General features: G+C 38.2%; 1 protein-coding gene across 1 annotated transcript in view; it reads left to right on the top strand.

Moving 5' to 3' along the window:
* The window catches only part of LOC145999710 (putative histone-lysine N-methyltransferase PRDM6), a 67,287-nt gene that overhangs the window by 37,494 nt on the left and 14,120 nt on the right, over positions 1–15,673 (top strand). The window contains exons 7-8 of the mRNA XM_083136990.1: positions 6,032–6,223; positions 10,192–10,441. Of these exons, the coding sequence (XP_082993116.1) occupies positions 6,032–6,223; positions 10,192–10,441 (442 nt within the window). The remainder of the gene's footprint in view (positions 1–6,031; positions 6,224–10,191; positions 10,442–15,673) is intronic.

Raw genomic sequence — 15,673 nt, 5'->3', positions numbered from 1 at the left:
GGTGCAGACATTTCGTCTGCGGCACGTGATGGTTTGAGTTGTTGTAATAACCGGAGCCAAACATGATGAGCCTGACCATTGTTGATATTCAGTTCGTGCGGAAAGTGCTTAATTGCATGCGTCTCTTTGATTTTGTTGTCGATTAGGGTTTGCGGTGTGTGCATAACTGAAACTTTTTGGATCCTGTGTTTGTTAAACTTGAGGTGCGTTGCTAGTCGGGTAGATACTTTCATCACAAAACAGTAAAATTAGAAAACTTGCTGCCTAATGAAGAAGTTTTCTCTAGCAATCGGGCAGGTGGTTTCCGGATAGGCTTCCGAGTTTCAAGAATGTAACTCTCATCTTCAGGGATTGAAGTGCAGAGACAATTCAGGGTAAAATTATATGTATTTGATATTGGAGGGGTTCAGTGTAGGTGTCGTTTCTCTGACGTTTCTCCTAGTATATAACTTCACCCTGAATTATCTCTGCACTTCTATCCCTGAAGATGAGAGTGACGTTAGCTCTCGAAAGCTCGGAAGCCTATCTGGAAATCACCTGGCTCATTGCCCAGGAAAACCTCTTCAGTATTCGCCGCCAGGAAAGCTTCAAGAATTATTTGCTGCCTAATTTTCATCATCTTGCTTCTTACCATGTTAATAAGAAGGCAGACACTCATTTTCGATGAAAATATTTGTTGGACAGGGAAAATAGGTTATCACAGCCATTAGAAATTTTTGTCCGGATATCCATTTGCTAGTCTTAATTTCGAGTCTGGGGCCTCCCGGATGGCATAGTGGTAACATCATCGACCTTTTAATCAAGGAGCCACGGGTTTGTTACCCGATTGAGCCACATAGTGGTTCTGAATCCATGCTAAACTGTAAATCCAGTCCCGATTAACCTATCTGTGCACAAAATGGAGTTAAGGCTCGGCTGGATCTTTGGTGATTTTTTTTTTAAATTTTCCTCTCCATTTTAAAAACCTCTTGGATATTTCAAGATATGAAAAATTACATACGCTTAGAATTCCTTCTAGAGCATTGTCGTGAATTTTCGTGTAGTTTTCTTCCACTGTTGTCTAGATATTATCAATAGTTTCGTGATTTCGTAAGTCTATTGATAATATCTAGGTAACAGTGAAAGAAAACTACACGAAAATTCACGACAATGCTCTAGAAGGAATTAGGGCCTCCCCCATGGCGCAGTGGTAGCGTCGTTGCCTTGTAATCAAGGGGTCCCAGGTTCGATACCCGGTGGAGGCACAAGTGGTTAGGATCCCACTTTAAACTGTAGGTCCAGTCCCGATTAGCCATACTGTGCATAAAGTGGACTTAAAACACCAACTCAACTCTAGAAGGAATTCTAAGTGTATGTAATTTTTCATATCTTGAAATATCCAAGAGGTTTTTCGAATGGAGAAGAAAATTTGAAACAAATCGCCCATTCAAATGTCAAAGGTGCAGCCAACCTTAAAAACCTCAAACTCAAGCTTCCGAACCTATTTTTAATGAGGTTTTGCTAAAATATTGCCGCACTTCTTTACAGTATAATTTAGTCAGACCCTTCACGAGCTACTGGTAGCTCCCGATCGATGGTTTGGCGATCCCTGTTTTAGTATATTCTTGTCTTTCTAATGTGTTGTGTTTGTTCTGTGCAGGTCCCTTTATAACCTTACAATTTTAACTTTTTTCATGAGGCTTTCTACATCCCTTTCTCAAATCTCAGGTAAGGATTTTAGATAAGGGGTATTTCCCCGTACACATTGAAGGATGCAAAATAGCCATATGAGCCGAAGCACCCAACAATTTTTCTTCATTCATTCATCACTTTAACCCCTCTGCCCCGGAATCTCCCTCTTGCTGAACCTGAAGCGGTATTTAAATTGCTCAACTTTAGCATATTCAGGTAATATCAAACAAATTTCTATATTTTTAAATCTAGAGAATATATTTAAATCAAAATTAAAGTTATTCACTGATAGTGTCCACACACATCTTGATGGGTGTGCATTTTTTTCATTAATGCATTCTAGATGCATTGTGTTCATGACTATGATATTTGAAAATAATTAATATTTTCCCTCTTAACACAGTTTTTATCACAGAAACACTTAAAAAATGACAAAAATTAACACTTTGTCATTACAAATAACTTAAAAAATTGGTTTACATTTCTAGGGGAGTGTCATTGTCGGAAATTTGTGCCAGCCCCCGTGCCAGAGTGGTTAGCACATCACGCTCCGTCGTGAGGGGTCCCGGGTTCAAATCCCAGCCTGCGCATGGATGTTTGTGAGTGTCCATTCATCAATTTCATCATATCATTACTCATCCCCATCCTTGCAAATTAGCCAAAAGTGGCACAAAAGGCGAAGCAAACTGCACATACACAAACACATGTTGAAAATCACATGATGATAAACAAAATTAATTCATGACAGAACACAAATGACACCATTTTTTCCCTTGATGTGCGGGAACAGACTAATCTTATCGCTGCTACAGCTAGTAAGTTCAATGAAACTGGAAGTTGAGCAAACATTCGGGGGAAGAAAGGAATGCAGCTTGACAGGGAGCGAAGTTTTCGAACTGAGATTATGTGCATGGGAAATCCCAATTTGCAGCATCTTCCTGATGTGATCGAAGATAAAACGTTCTTCAGCTGCAAGTGGTATGAAACTTTAGGCAAATGTTTTGTTACAAATCGACAGTTTGCGCGCACAACCTCGATTGCCGGTTTTTGCGTGTTTTCTACTTAATTTGATGATATTTCACAGTTATTTCGCGAAAAGCATTCATTTCGTGGAAAAGCACACATTTCGCATTACTTCGCGAATAAAACTCATGCATATTTCATCATTGGGGATGTAGTTACGTGCAGGATGTTCAAAATTGCATCTTTTTTTCACATTTCGTGATTTTGTGCATCGCGAAAATTTAATGTCCCTAACTAACACCTTTCTGGTCAACTGGTAAAACAGTTTGTCTACAGCCAATAGATGGCATCTAACAGCAGTTTGACGTAAACCATGCAGCGAACGTACACGTGTCACAGAATTCCACAAACATACACCTGTAAATTCACCTTGACGGATTAAGTACATTGCTACCACATTTTTATGCCCTAAAACATGCATACTCTGTATACAAATAGAACAAATGTAAAATGCAAAAATTCGGAACTCTAATGCACAAGCCAACCGCCTTGGTGGAGTGGTTAGCACAGCACGCTATGTTACCAGGGGCCTGGGCATGGGTCTTCTTTGTGAGTGTCAGTTTCATCATATCTTTACGCATCCTCATCTTCGCAATTAGCCAATAGTGGCAGAAAAGTGAAGAAAAATAAACCAAATCGATCATTCTAATGCACAGAGAAGCTGCTCATGTCAGTTCTGTGAGGTGGGAACACAAGAATAATATGAAAAATAATTGAACCTCGATTTTACTTTTTGGCGAATCCAAGGTGAAAGAATTTAAAATGTGGAAAAATGTAATATCCAGGAAAATTTTATGGCATTTTGCTATATTGAGACTATGCAGATTGTTTAATGTGGGAAAATGTACAGGGTCCGTTCTGAAAGTATTCAAACTTATTTATTTGCAAACAATTTATTGATGACAATTACAACTGCTGTCAATATTCTTCAATGTAGGCACCTTCAGCCTCAATACAGCGAGTATAGCGACTTTTCCACTGTTCACAGCAGTCCTGGAAGTCCTTGACTGACACCCTCTTTAATGCTGCGGTCGTGGCAGCTTGAATCTCTTCAATTGACGCAAAACGCTTCCCCTTGGGCACCCTTTTGACCTTGGGAAACAAAAATAAGTCGGGGGATGAGGCAGCGTTGCCACTTGTACGTGTACCGCTGTGTGAGCCGGTGCGTTGTCGTGGTGAAGCACCCATCTGTCGGCGATGTCAGACCGGACGTGCTGGACCCTCTGTCTGAGATGCTGAAGCACTGTTTTGTAGTAAGCTGCATTCACGGTGGTCCCAGCAGGTACAAACTCTTTGTGCACGACCCCCTTCGTGTTGAAAAAGACAAGGAGCATTGTCTTCACCTTTGATTTTGACATCAGGGCCTTACTTTTGATGAGGGGATGCGGGGGTGTGCCATTCTGAACTTTGTCTCTTGCTTTCGGGGTCATACTCGAAGAGCCAGGTTTCATCCCCGGTTATCACTCGGTGATAACATGGTTAAAGTCTCCGTAAAGTTTTTTTTTCAATTTAACACAAAATTTCACAGCGTAGCGCTGTTCCAAAGTGTGCTCCATTTTCACCAAATCCACCAACTGCAAATTCTCGACGCGATGTTTTTTCCGTGTACACAACACGAGCGATTGCACCTCAACCACTGCTCGCAGGCAACTGAGCGAGGCCTTGTTTTGAAGGTTAAAGTCCCCACTGCCACCTGGCGCAGCTTACCCGAACCCTCGACCGATTCTCGCGCCACGGACAGTTCGGATACTTTCAGTACGGACCCTGATAACTGGGGAACATAAAATCATAATTTCACTCTACATGCTACAAACTGAAAACAGAGAAGACAGCTTGTTCACCAACAGTGTTCATTATTGTGTAGGTAAAGTTCTGTATTTCCACATTGTTCTGATTAATTTTGAAAGACCACTGCCTTCGTTAACACAGTGAGACATGTAGGATCGGGATGGTAGCACAACACTGTTTCCTTTACTACTGGTTTCTGCTGCATGATGGCAAGAGTTTTCCTGATAATATTCTCAGTGAGGGAGCCTGTTGGGTGAAGTACTGTAGTGGCAAGTAATGAACGCAGGCTTCCAACTTCCAACCCAATAAGCATGAAACACATCACATGGAGCAGCACAGCACAGCAGACGACACAATCTAGTACTTGACATGCACCACCACCACCAAATGTTTCATTATTATTTATAACATAATAATTGAAACAAACATGCTTTCAAAAATTCATAGTTGATTTTAGTTTTTTTTTGCAATTATTTTTCCAGAAGATTTGAGCTTTACAAGAAAGGGTTAACCCTCCCCACTCTTCTTCAATTCAAAAAGTAACAACAGATTCTGGAATCTGTGATTGAATTCGATCTCATTTATTTCCTGTAACAGTGATTTCTGCTGATACCAATATGTTGCCAGTTGCCACACTAACTGTCCTTTCATATATTGTTGGATCCATAACCAAACTGATGCCAGTACTGTTACCGATTCCAAACAATACCAGTACTGATGCTTAAAAATTGTAATTGTAATGAAAAAGTGTTCAAAATATTGATTACTATTACTGCATTAAGTATTTCTTTCCAATCGTTAGCATCGCTTTATCATAGTTTTGCTTCAAACTATTCATGAATGACATCAGAATATCATCTTATTTGCTTCATTAGACCAAAACACTGAAAAAGTATTGGCAAATATTTGTAAATAAAATCCAGCTGATATTTTCTGATACCAGTGGGATCAGTATCAACTCATTCCTAGTTTTATGTAAGGTTGGTTCATATTTCGTATCAGAATCATAAAGTTTTATACAGCTACAAATTTATATCATTGTGCCTCCAATAGAAAATCAGAAGGTTGAAAAACCATGTACATTATTCCAGGTGTTTCAGAAATAATTGAGGGGTTACAGAAATTTATTCCAAGTAAACTATTAAACTTACGTTAATGAAACCAGTCTAGAATGAATGAGGAATGCAAACAGTGACATCTTTTTGTGGGGTTTCATCAAAGACAGGGTTTGTCCCACCGATGCCACATGATATTACAGAACTAAGGGAGTGTATCATAACAGCGATAGACACTATCGACAGGCCCATGTTGATGTGTGTGTGGCAAGAACTAGACTATCGTGTAGATGTGTGCCATGTCACTCGTGGGGAACACATTTGTAAGTGTAAAAAAAAACTGTTTGCGTTCCTCGATCGTTCTGGACTGGTTTCATTAATATAAGTTCAATAGTTTACTTGCAATAAATTTTTGTAATCCCTCAATTATTAACTAAGCACAGAAACATTACGTGGTATAACAAATGCTTATTTTTCACTTAATGGTCTTTCAGGTACCAGCAGATGGTGGTAACCCATTGCGAGCGATGGAGACTCTTCCTCCATACCTTGAGATCGGAATGTCCAGTATTCGTGGAGCAGATAAAGGAGTTTATACTAAGGCTGAACTCAAGAAGGGCTTAATGTTTGGTCCCTACGAAGGGACCATAATTCACGAAAGAAATAATAGTGATTATCTGTGGAAGGTGAGTGCAAAATTTTTACCCTTTCTTCTTTCTTTCTTGTTCAGATATTGATGATTCATTTCTAACAATCCCTTTTTCAAGCATTGAACATTTTACTTCAAGTCTTATTGCTAGAGGCATGCAAATTTCGTTTTTGACGAAAACACGAAATATGAAATAACATGCTGTAAAGTTCATTTTTCATGTTTCTGAAAGGTGTGAGATGCATTTTTCTACCCTGTTTTGTCACAAAATAATGCGAAATGAACTGCAAAATGCGAAATATACTCTTAAACACGAAATTTACCCTTTATAAACCGACGCAACACTTTCTGAAGTATCCTGTGAGTTATGCAATTCATGGAAATTGATTAATTCTGCTGTAAATATTTGAGAAGCAAAAATGGACCGCTTTACACAGGAATAAACTTAATACTCTGGTAACTACATAAATGTGCTATTACAAGGGGTAAGTTTATTTTGTGTAATAAGTGCAGTTTTTAAATCAAATGTACGATTATATTCACAATTTTAAAACAAAGTGTCATTTTGTATAGTACTTTTGATGTGATTATTCACCGCTATATCACCAAAATTTTCTTTTATTTACCACTTTTGAACCCGAAATCAACTCAGTTTTTGTACCGAAATTTTGCTTTTTTATATACCAAAAATATGCACCTCTACTTCTTGAATTTTGCCTTTCTTGATTTCATATGTGTTTCCCTATTTCTTATTTGTATGAGTGGAATTAATTAACCATTAGACGTTGAGTCTACTGATAATGGCATATGTAAAATATGTGGTAATTTTAGTGCTTAGATAAACTTTGAAGCTTGATTCCACGATTCTCTTTTTTATAATATCACTGTGAAAGATTCCAATTCGTCACAACTTTCTATTGCCAAACTCTGTATTAATATGTTAATACAGTGAAACGTCGATTTTACGTTTTTCAGGGAACCAAGCTGAAAAAACTTAAAATACGGGAAAATGTAAAATGGAGGGAAATTTCTTAACTATATTGGGACCATCAAAATTGAATGTATAATGCGGGGAAAATGTAAAGTCCAGGAACATAAAATTGGGGTTTCACTGTAATTGCAATGTGTATTTAAAGTTAAAATATATATTTTTCTGTTACTAGTAGATAATATTGAGGGTAGTATGCACTTCTTTGTAATTCATTTTGGACTTTTTGTTATTCACAATATTACTAGTTAGTACCTATTATATTTTTAGTGTATATTATTGTGCCTTGCCCCTAAATTTTTAATGCTTATTATCATTCCTTTTTCCCTACCTATTTGGGTAGTTTTTAGTGCCGAGTAATCTAGGTTCTGCTTATCACATACATTGATTTTAGGAGGCAGATATATCATTCAGACGGCTGAAAATGTGTGTAATTTTAATATCCAATAAATACATTATACAATGCTGGCCTTCCACGTGCGGAACTTCTCATCAGTTGCTACCTGGAGGTAGAAATGGGGCAAAGATGGCTTCAACATGATGCTAGTCACATCACCTCCACTGTGACCAAGGTAGAGAATGTGTATAGCCTCACCTCTACAGCCATGTGCCTTCATGGCAAGGAACAAAGCATAGATGGAGAACTGTTCCTTTATTTTATGCTCCGAGGTACCAGGTGTATAAGCTTAAATCTGCTGTTTTGTAGTCAGAAAAACACATGGTTTGTTCATAGAAAGCAACAAGAAATTTATTCAAAGTACTTGCCCTCGCGAGCTACACATTTTGCCCACCTCTCGGGCAATTTTTGGATACCACGCCAAAAAAAGTCCTTCTCGTTTGAGGCAAACCACTCATCAAGCCATTTTCGGACGTCTGCTTACGAATTGAAGTGCTGCTCAGCGAGGGCATGGCCCATTGACGAAAACAGATGGTAGTCAGAAGGGGCCAGGACTGGTGAATAGGCGGGATGGGGTAGCACCTCCCAGTTGCGTGTCTCCAAGTAGTTTTGGACCAGTCTTGACGTGTGTGATGGGGCGTTGTCGTGGAGGAAAAATCAGCTTGTCATGTCTTTGTTGATAATCCGGCCTTTTGTCACACAGAGCACGGTGCAATTTGATCAGTTGTTGGTGGTAGCGGTGGGCAGTGACAGTTTCACCAGGTTTCAACAGCTCAAAGTAGACGATACCCTGTTAATCCCACCAAACACACAGCATCGTCTTCCGGCCGAAGCGATTTGGTCTCGAGGAAGATGTTGATGGTTGGCCGGGATCAACCCACGATTTCTTGCGTTTAGGATTCTCGAAATATATCCACTTTTCATCGCCAGTCACAATCCGATGCAGGAAAGACTTTCTTTTTTGTCTGGCAAGCAAGATTTTGCATGTGTTTTGGCATCTCTCCAGTCTCTCTGCCTGCCGATCGGTCAATGCATGCGGAACCCATTTTCCGATCTTTTGAACCTTTCCCATGGCATGTAGACGCATGGAAATGGTTGCTTGAGTAACACCCAATTGCTCGGCAAGCATCTTTTACGTTTGGGTATCGTCCTCGTCCAAAAGAGCCTGCAATTGATGGTCCTCAACCTTCCTGGTCCGATTTCCACGCTTCTTGATACTCAGGTCAAAATTGCCATCTTTGAACCGATAAAACCAATCCCTGCATGCTGTTTCCGATACAGCACTGCCACCATAGGCCTCCACAAGCATTCGATGCGATTCAGCAGCCGATTTCTTCAAATGGAAGCAGAAAAGCAGAGCTTCCCAGATATGCTCTTTTTCTGGCACAAAACTAGACATGCTTACCACAGGAACACTGCCTGTTGTCTGCTGCACGTGCTGGCGATGTGCACTGATTCGTGTTGGCAGATGTCCAACTCATACACACACCATGGTAGCTTCATACGCTCGCTAACGCCATCTATGAGCAAACAGCAGATTTAAGCTTATACACCTGGTAAATTTCAATGTTTAACAGGAAATTGGGAAATTCAGGAAAAAGCCTAAAGGTGAGGTAACAGTCATGGAAATTCAGTTTGATCTTTAGGAAGATGGAAGTTTTCATCGAACATAAGAATTATTATTATTATTATTTTCCATCCCCTTCTGCCATTAAGCGTCAGGTTCCATCATCAACTTTTCGGACTGATGGCATTGTTTTCCCTTTCTTCTTTCGCTCTTGCCTTCTGGTCTGGCCTCCAGCACCTGTCTAGGCCTGCGATCCTCCTCCATTCTTGTAACGTGTCCATACCATTGAAGTGCCTTTCTCTCTATTGTTTCCAATAGTGGTTTTTGCTGTAACTGGTCTCTAATGGTGGTATTTCTAATCCTATCTCTTCTAGTCTTTCCTACTACTTTTCGTAGGTATCTCATCTCTGCTGCTTGAAATCTGCTATTCTGTTTTGGTAATAATGTCAAGCTCTCTCTTCCATACAGTAATGTTGGAATGTAGATTGTCTTGTAGATCTTGTGATGATCTATAAGACATAAGAATTCAGTATGTTTTAATCTGGCTTCTGGGAGTGGCACCTTCGTAGTGGTGTATCTGAAAATTTGACCTTGTTTACTGCAATAATTCTTATTTATTGTGTATATATTACGCCTCTCCCATGTAGATTAATAGATATAATAGAAATAAAACACCAGTCCAACAACTTCAATTTTTTTTTACAGTTTCAATATTTTTCATTAAACTGACACTTTGTGAAATATATTACTTTGAATATGAGCGACTCAGGAGTAAAACTTGATAACCCACAAAAACATAGGTGAAAGTTCGTCCATTGCATTGTGGCTTATGTGTTACCCAAATGTTCCCGTGTGTTTCTGACCATCAGCGACTAATGAACGAACTCCATCCACTACTGTACAGCAACTTCAGACTGTGCAGCAACTAACTACATACAATGTTAACTCAATTTTGAACGGAGTCTTGGTTATGAAGTTTTACTCTCGAGCTGTTCATATATCTCAGTCTCTGTACTTGCATGTGCATTAAAGAATGACTATAATCTTCCACAGATCCATCGAGAGCCTAACCCCTATTACATTGATGCGTCAGACCCTAGTGTTTCCAATTGGATGCGGTACGTGAACTGCGCAAGGCACAGAGACGAACAGAATCTCAGCCCGGTGCAATACAAGGGTCACATGTACTACTGTACAAACAGAAAGATACTTCCGTATGAAGAGCTACTGGTGTGGTACGGGGAAGACTATGCCAGGAAGCTAGGAATAGATGTGGAAAACTATCACAAACCACGTTACTCAGGTAATGGTTGTTGTTCATCAGACAGGTATTTATTAAGTATATATTTAATGTACCTTGTGTGCACATGATCAGGATATATACTTCTTAACTAGATGTTAAGACTTAGTTGGACATTTTTTCTGGCTGGATGCTGTTTTGTTGTATCTCCACTTTTCATCAGTTGGTGATGGTACGTGTTCGGTACATGCTAACCCTAAGGCTGGAATTTTAATACCCAGAAGTCTGGTGGGTTGGTAATTTTAAACTCCGAAACACTGTAGATTCGCACAGCATTGTTTAAAATGCTGAATCTTCGGAACCACTAATGCAATTCAATTGAAACTTTCAACATATGTAAAGTACATATCCATGGGTTTATTAAACCTGCAAACATTGTCAGAAGGTATAAATAAAATAATACAATACAATACAATAATTTAGTAATGTATAATATTGAATAGTCAGCACTCAATTATGTTGTTACTTTGCCTGAGCATCAGTCCCCGTTTCATTCTTTTGCCCTTAGAAGTCCAATTTTGTGTCAAGCACCTTGAAGCATGTATCAAGGAAGAAACCAACATTACAGTCAACACACCAGTAAACCGTGTCTCTCCGTTTTCCATGTTTGCTGCACACCACATGTGGATTTTGTCCCTCACAAGACCCTTCAATCCGCTGCTCCCCACCATCCTTTTTTACAAAAAACTACCGGCATTCATTTTGAACCATGATGTGGACGTATGGTGTATGTCAAACCGCCCATGGTAGAAACATGTAGGTCAGTATGCTGTATGTCAAACTGGCCTTAGGGGTTAATGTGCCACGTTCCTAAGTGACGTATCTCGATGTCAAGGGGTGTAAATTATCAACAATAGTAAAATCTTGTAGTGTATTCAAAATCGTCAAACTTTTATCAGCTCCTCTGTTAGTGCAGATGGACATACGGCAACATAGTATTAAGCCAGTAATTTGGAGATGCTTGTGAGGCTGTTTTTGAAATTTTCTCTCTTTTAGAAAAACAATATTCCAAATTATGAAATAGTACATCTGCTTAGAATCATTCTAAAGCATTCACATGAATCTTCATGTAGTTTGCGTTCGCTGTTTAGATATTTGTAATAGCTTAATAGGCTTACATAGCCACAAAACTATTTCAAATGTCTGTACAAAGCCAAAGTAAACTGCACAGGAAATCTAAGCAGATGTAATCTTTCAGGTTTTTAATATTATGGTGGTTTTTAAAAAGTAGAGGAGATTTTGAAAATTACTTTGCTATTGTCGGCCAAAGGTCCAGCCAAGACTTGAGTGTGCAGGGTTATTCAAAAGTATTTTTATGTCAGATGTCACAGTACCTCCTTTTCATTAATATTGCTTGTAGAGTTGTTGTAGTTGTTAAGGCATATGAAACATTAGATAGTAATTACGTGTTTTAATAGTTATAAACCAGTACTCTGCTATACCCATTTAATACCAAAGTGAAAGGCAAGGAGAGTATTGCCAACTGACTCGCCCTAGAGAATTCACATACTTTCTCAGGAGCGTAGTGATAACATTGTCACCTTGTAATTAAGGGGTCCCCAGTTTGATTGCCGCTGAAGGCTCATAGTTGTTTGGATCCAACTTTAAACTGTAGTTCCAGTCCCAATTAGCCTATCTGTGCATAAAGTGAACTTAAAAACTCATCTCAATTCAACTCGTATACTTTCGTTGCAAATTTCCTGCAAGTGGTACTACTTTCTATTCTAGGCACAGAAATCTCCATCAACCATACCATTTGTATATCTGTATAATCCTCATCCAGATTTCCATATTCATCATCTGGATATTTGGATATTCGTCTGACCCAACCTAAATGGTGGAGTGGTTAGCACAGTGTGCCAGGGGCCTAGGTTTGGATTAAAGTCTGGGCATGGGTGTTTTTTGCGAGCGTCTCTTCATAAATTTCATGTAATCATCACTCATTGCTACACTTAGTCAAAAGTGGCAGAAGAACAATCCTAAATAACATAGCAAATCAAATTTGGGCATTCAATAATCTAGAAACCTTTCACCAGATGATATGGACACCATTGGCTGCATTGTCTGAATACCAGTAAACTAAATTATCCACTATAGCCATCACTTGAGTTGTAAAGATATCTATTTTTTTAAAAAAATCATACCAAAAGTAAAGAGCAACAATTTATTCTAAATTATCATTTTGCATGATTGAAAAACCAAGTACGTAACCTTATTCTACAGTCTTTTGTTGACTTTTCCAAATAATCTTCACTTCTTTGTACACATTTTCCCTGCTATTCTGGAAGTTTTGATATACCCCTATGGTGGAACTCCGTTCCAGCCTACCAAAGACACTGACGCACTAGCTTCTGAATTGCCTCGTATCTGATCCTTCACAAATACAAACAAATGGTAATCGATGATGCCACAACAGGGATGTAGGAGGGATGTGGAAGAACTGCGACATAAAGCGAGCTGAGTGGGGCCGATTATTGTCATGCTGAAGGATGATCTTTATTCCAGGAAGTTTATCGTGCAATACACAATGGAGCTTGCACAGTGTCGGGACATAACGTCCCCAACCCCCTCCTTGTTGCATTCAGTTGATGCTGTTCGAGGGCTACCAATGCTTCTTTAAAAGGTTTTACCCATCTTCTAACACTATTACCACCTATGCACACATTTCCATAGGTATACTGAAATCTCTAGTGAATTATGCAGTGGGGATTTCCTCTAACAAACAAATTCAATTACAGCACGCTGATGAAACAAAATATTGTTGTCCGCCATTGTGTTAGGAGTAATGCTGATCATGTGATGAAAGCTACTGTTGTCTTACGATATTGAAGGATGTACAACAGATGGCACCACGTACTACACAATGCTTATTAATTTTGGTATGATCTTTGTACCTCACAATAAGTGCCAAAAATTTAAAAAAAAAAAACACTTCATGAATTACCAGTTACAAACAAACAAAAAAAAAAAAGTCATTCAGGGATAGTCACTGGCCCTCCTCTTTCTGTCTTTTTGGTATGTCGCTGCTAATCCTGATTTTTTATATATATTGTTACTCATGCATGAAATGAAAATAATAAATATGAATCCTACTTGTGGTTGGCTAAACATCTTTATTTGCTTGAAGGTTTGATACGCTAGATATGCCATGTCTGTTTTTGAAGAGCCAAGAACAGAATCATCTGAAAATAAAAAAGTTCATAAATTAAAAGAAGTTCAGCCAAAATTTTCATTAATAATATTATTTGTAATATTACTGTCATTACCAGATAATTTGCAGTGTTTCTGTTGCATGCTTATGTGTGTGTTAGTTCATTATTTCTCAATGTGCATCCTTTCATGCTTCTATGTTACAGAATATATTTGTTCTGTGTTGTTCCCTGGCCTGTATGGCAGTCAGTGCCTCAGTTTTAAAATCATTTTACATTGCAATATTTGAAAAACTGGCAAAGATTTAAGATATATTTAACAATTTATTAAAATAGAATAAAACTCTAAAACCTGTCACATGGTTCTAATGAAATACAGCAAAACTTAAATGTTACGTTTTTTGAGGGAGTCCAAGATAAAAAACTTAAAATGTGAGAAAATGTAGTATCTGGGAAAAATTTTATAACGTTATGCTCTGATGAATTATACCTACTCCATGCTAACAACAAGAAATTAATGTACTGAGATTAAAGGTATATATTGAAGTTTTCCTGGCAGCGTGATTCGAACAAGTGTTCTTGGGTTACCAGCCAGGTTAAATCGGCGTTAGCTTCCAACGTTTCGAATGCATACGTTGGTCTCATCACCATGGAATGTAGAATTATTTCTCTTGTAGTTTACGGTTATTACAAGCATAAGAACACAGTTTTTCGTGGTGACGTTTCAGGAGAACACACTCTCCCTTCATCAGACATTTATTTTTAGTTTGACTAAAGATACAGTTATAAGAATGGTTACCAATTTTTGAAACAAAAAGAATCCGTTATACAATGGATGTTGTCAATGTTACATTGTTGTAATGTAACAACTTAATTGTGAAAACAAGCAGTCTGTTTTATTTTTATTTTGGATAAAAAAAATTTGATCACATTATTTTTTATTTAAAAATTGTGAATCCCAAATATCATCAGGTATTCAAAGTCATCATTGCTTTCACAAAGTTTCTTGATGTTTTCTGTTACATTAAATGTTAAAGATGGTGGCTTACTCCATTTGTGAAAAAGAAAACTCCATAGTGGGTCTATGTTACCATTTTCATTATTTATTATTATTATTTATTATCTCAATAGGGTTACAATTAAGCCATACAACATTTCATTTAGAACAATATTAATACAAATAATGACTTGATGTATTCCAGTGTTGTTCTGCAATGAACGAAGCTTCCCAGACATTCAAATGTATGTTTTCCGTCACTGTTTTAAAACCCTTCTCTTTTTAATCAAATGCTTCTCTTCGATGATGTGAGCTGACAAACCTGTTTCTTGGGTTTAGATTTATAATGTCCAAATCGTGTTGCCATTTTCCTTGCTGTTTGCCCTACATAATCCTTTGAACATGAACAACTTATATTATATATTCCTGTGGTTTCCACATCTGGTAGAGATTTCCTCATTTTGAATTCATTAAATGTACATTCCAAACTTCTTGGTGATCTAAAAACAATTTTGAAATTAAATCTTCTACAAAATTTTGCAATTTTATGTGAGAATCCCTTTTGGAATGGAATGCACACAAATTTATTTTCAACAGATTTCTCATCTTTGTCTGCATTTCTCTATTCCTTTAGTTTTCTGAAACGTCACAACAAAAAACTGTGTTCTTATGCTTGTAATGACAATAAACTACAAGAGAAGAAATTCTACAATGCAAGCAATGCGTACATACAAGAAAAACTAATGTAGAATTGGAGGCCAGTGTGAGGTTAAATATATGACTATGATAGGGGCGGAGCTTGGACATTGCATACTTATTGGTTTGCTCTGGATCCTGGTAGTCTTATTGGCTGGTGTTGTGCATTTATGAAGAAGGCGTGAGTGAGCTGGAATCCCATGGCCCTGTTAAGATTGGTGCTTTCTCGTGAAATGGCTATGGCTCCTTTTACTCATTGGTCCCAGTAACTGCAGGGTAGGTACTCACAGGGAATTCCTTGAATTCCAGGAATTATGCGTGAATTATCGGCTCCGGGAATTATGCGTGAATTCTGCTTGAATTTTTCCCAGTAGACGTGAAAAATTGCAACTT

Source organism: Lepisma saccharinum, chromosome 15, assembly GCF_977018435.1.
Source record: "Lepisma saccharinum chromosome 15, izLepSacc3.1, whole genome shotgun sequence".
NCBI lineage: Eukaryota > Metazoa > Arthropoda > Insecta > Zygentoma > Lepismatidae > Lepisma > Lepisma saccharinum.
Note: the sequence above shows the minus strand (reverse complement) of the source record. Positions and strands in the feature narration are given on the sequence as shown.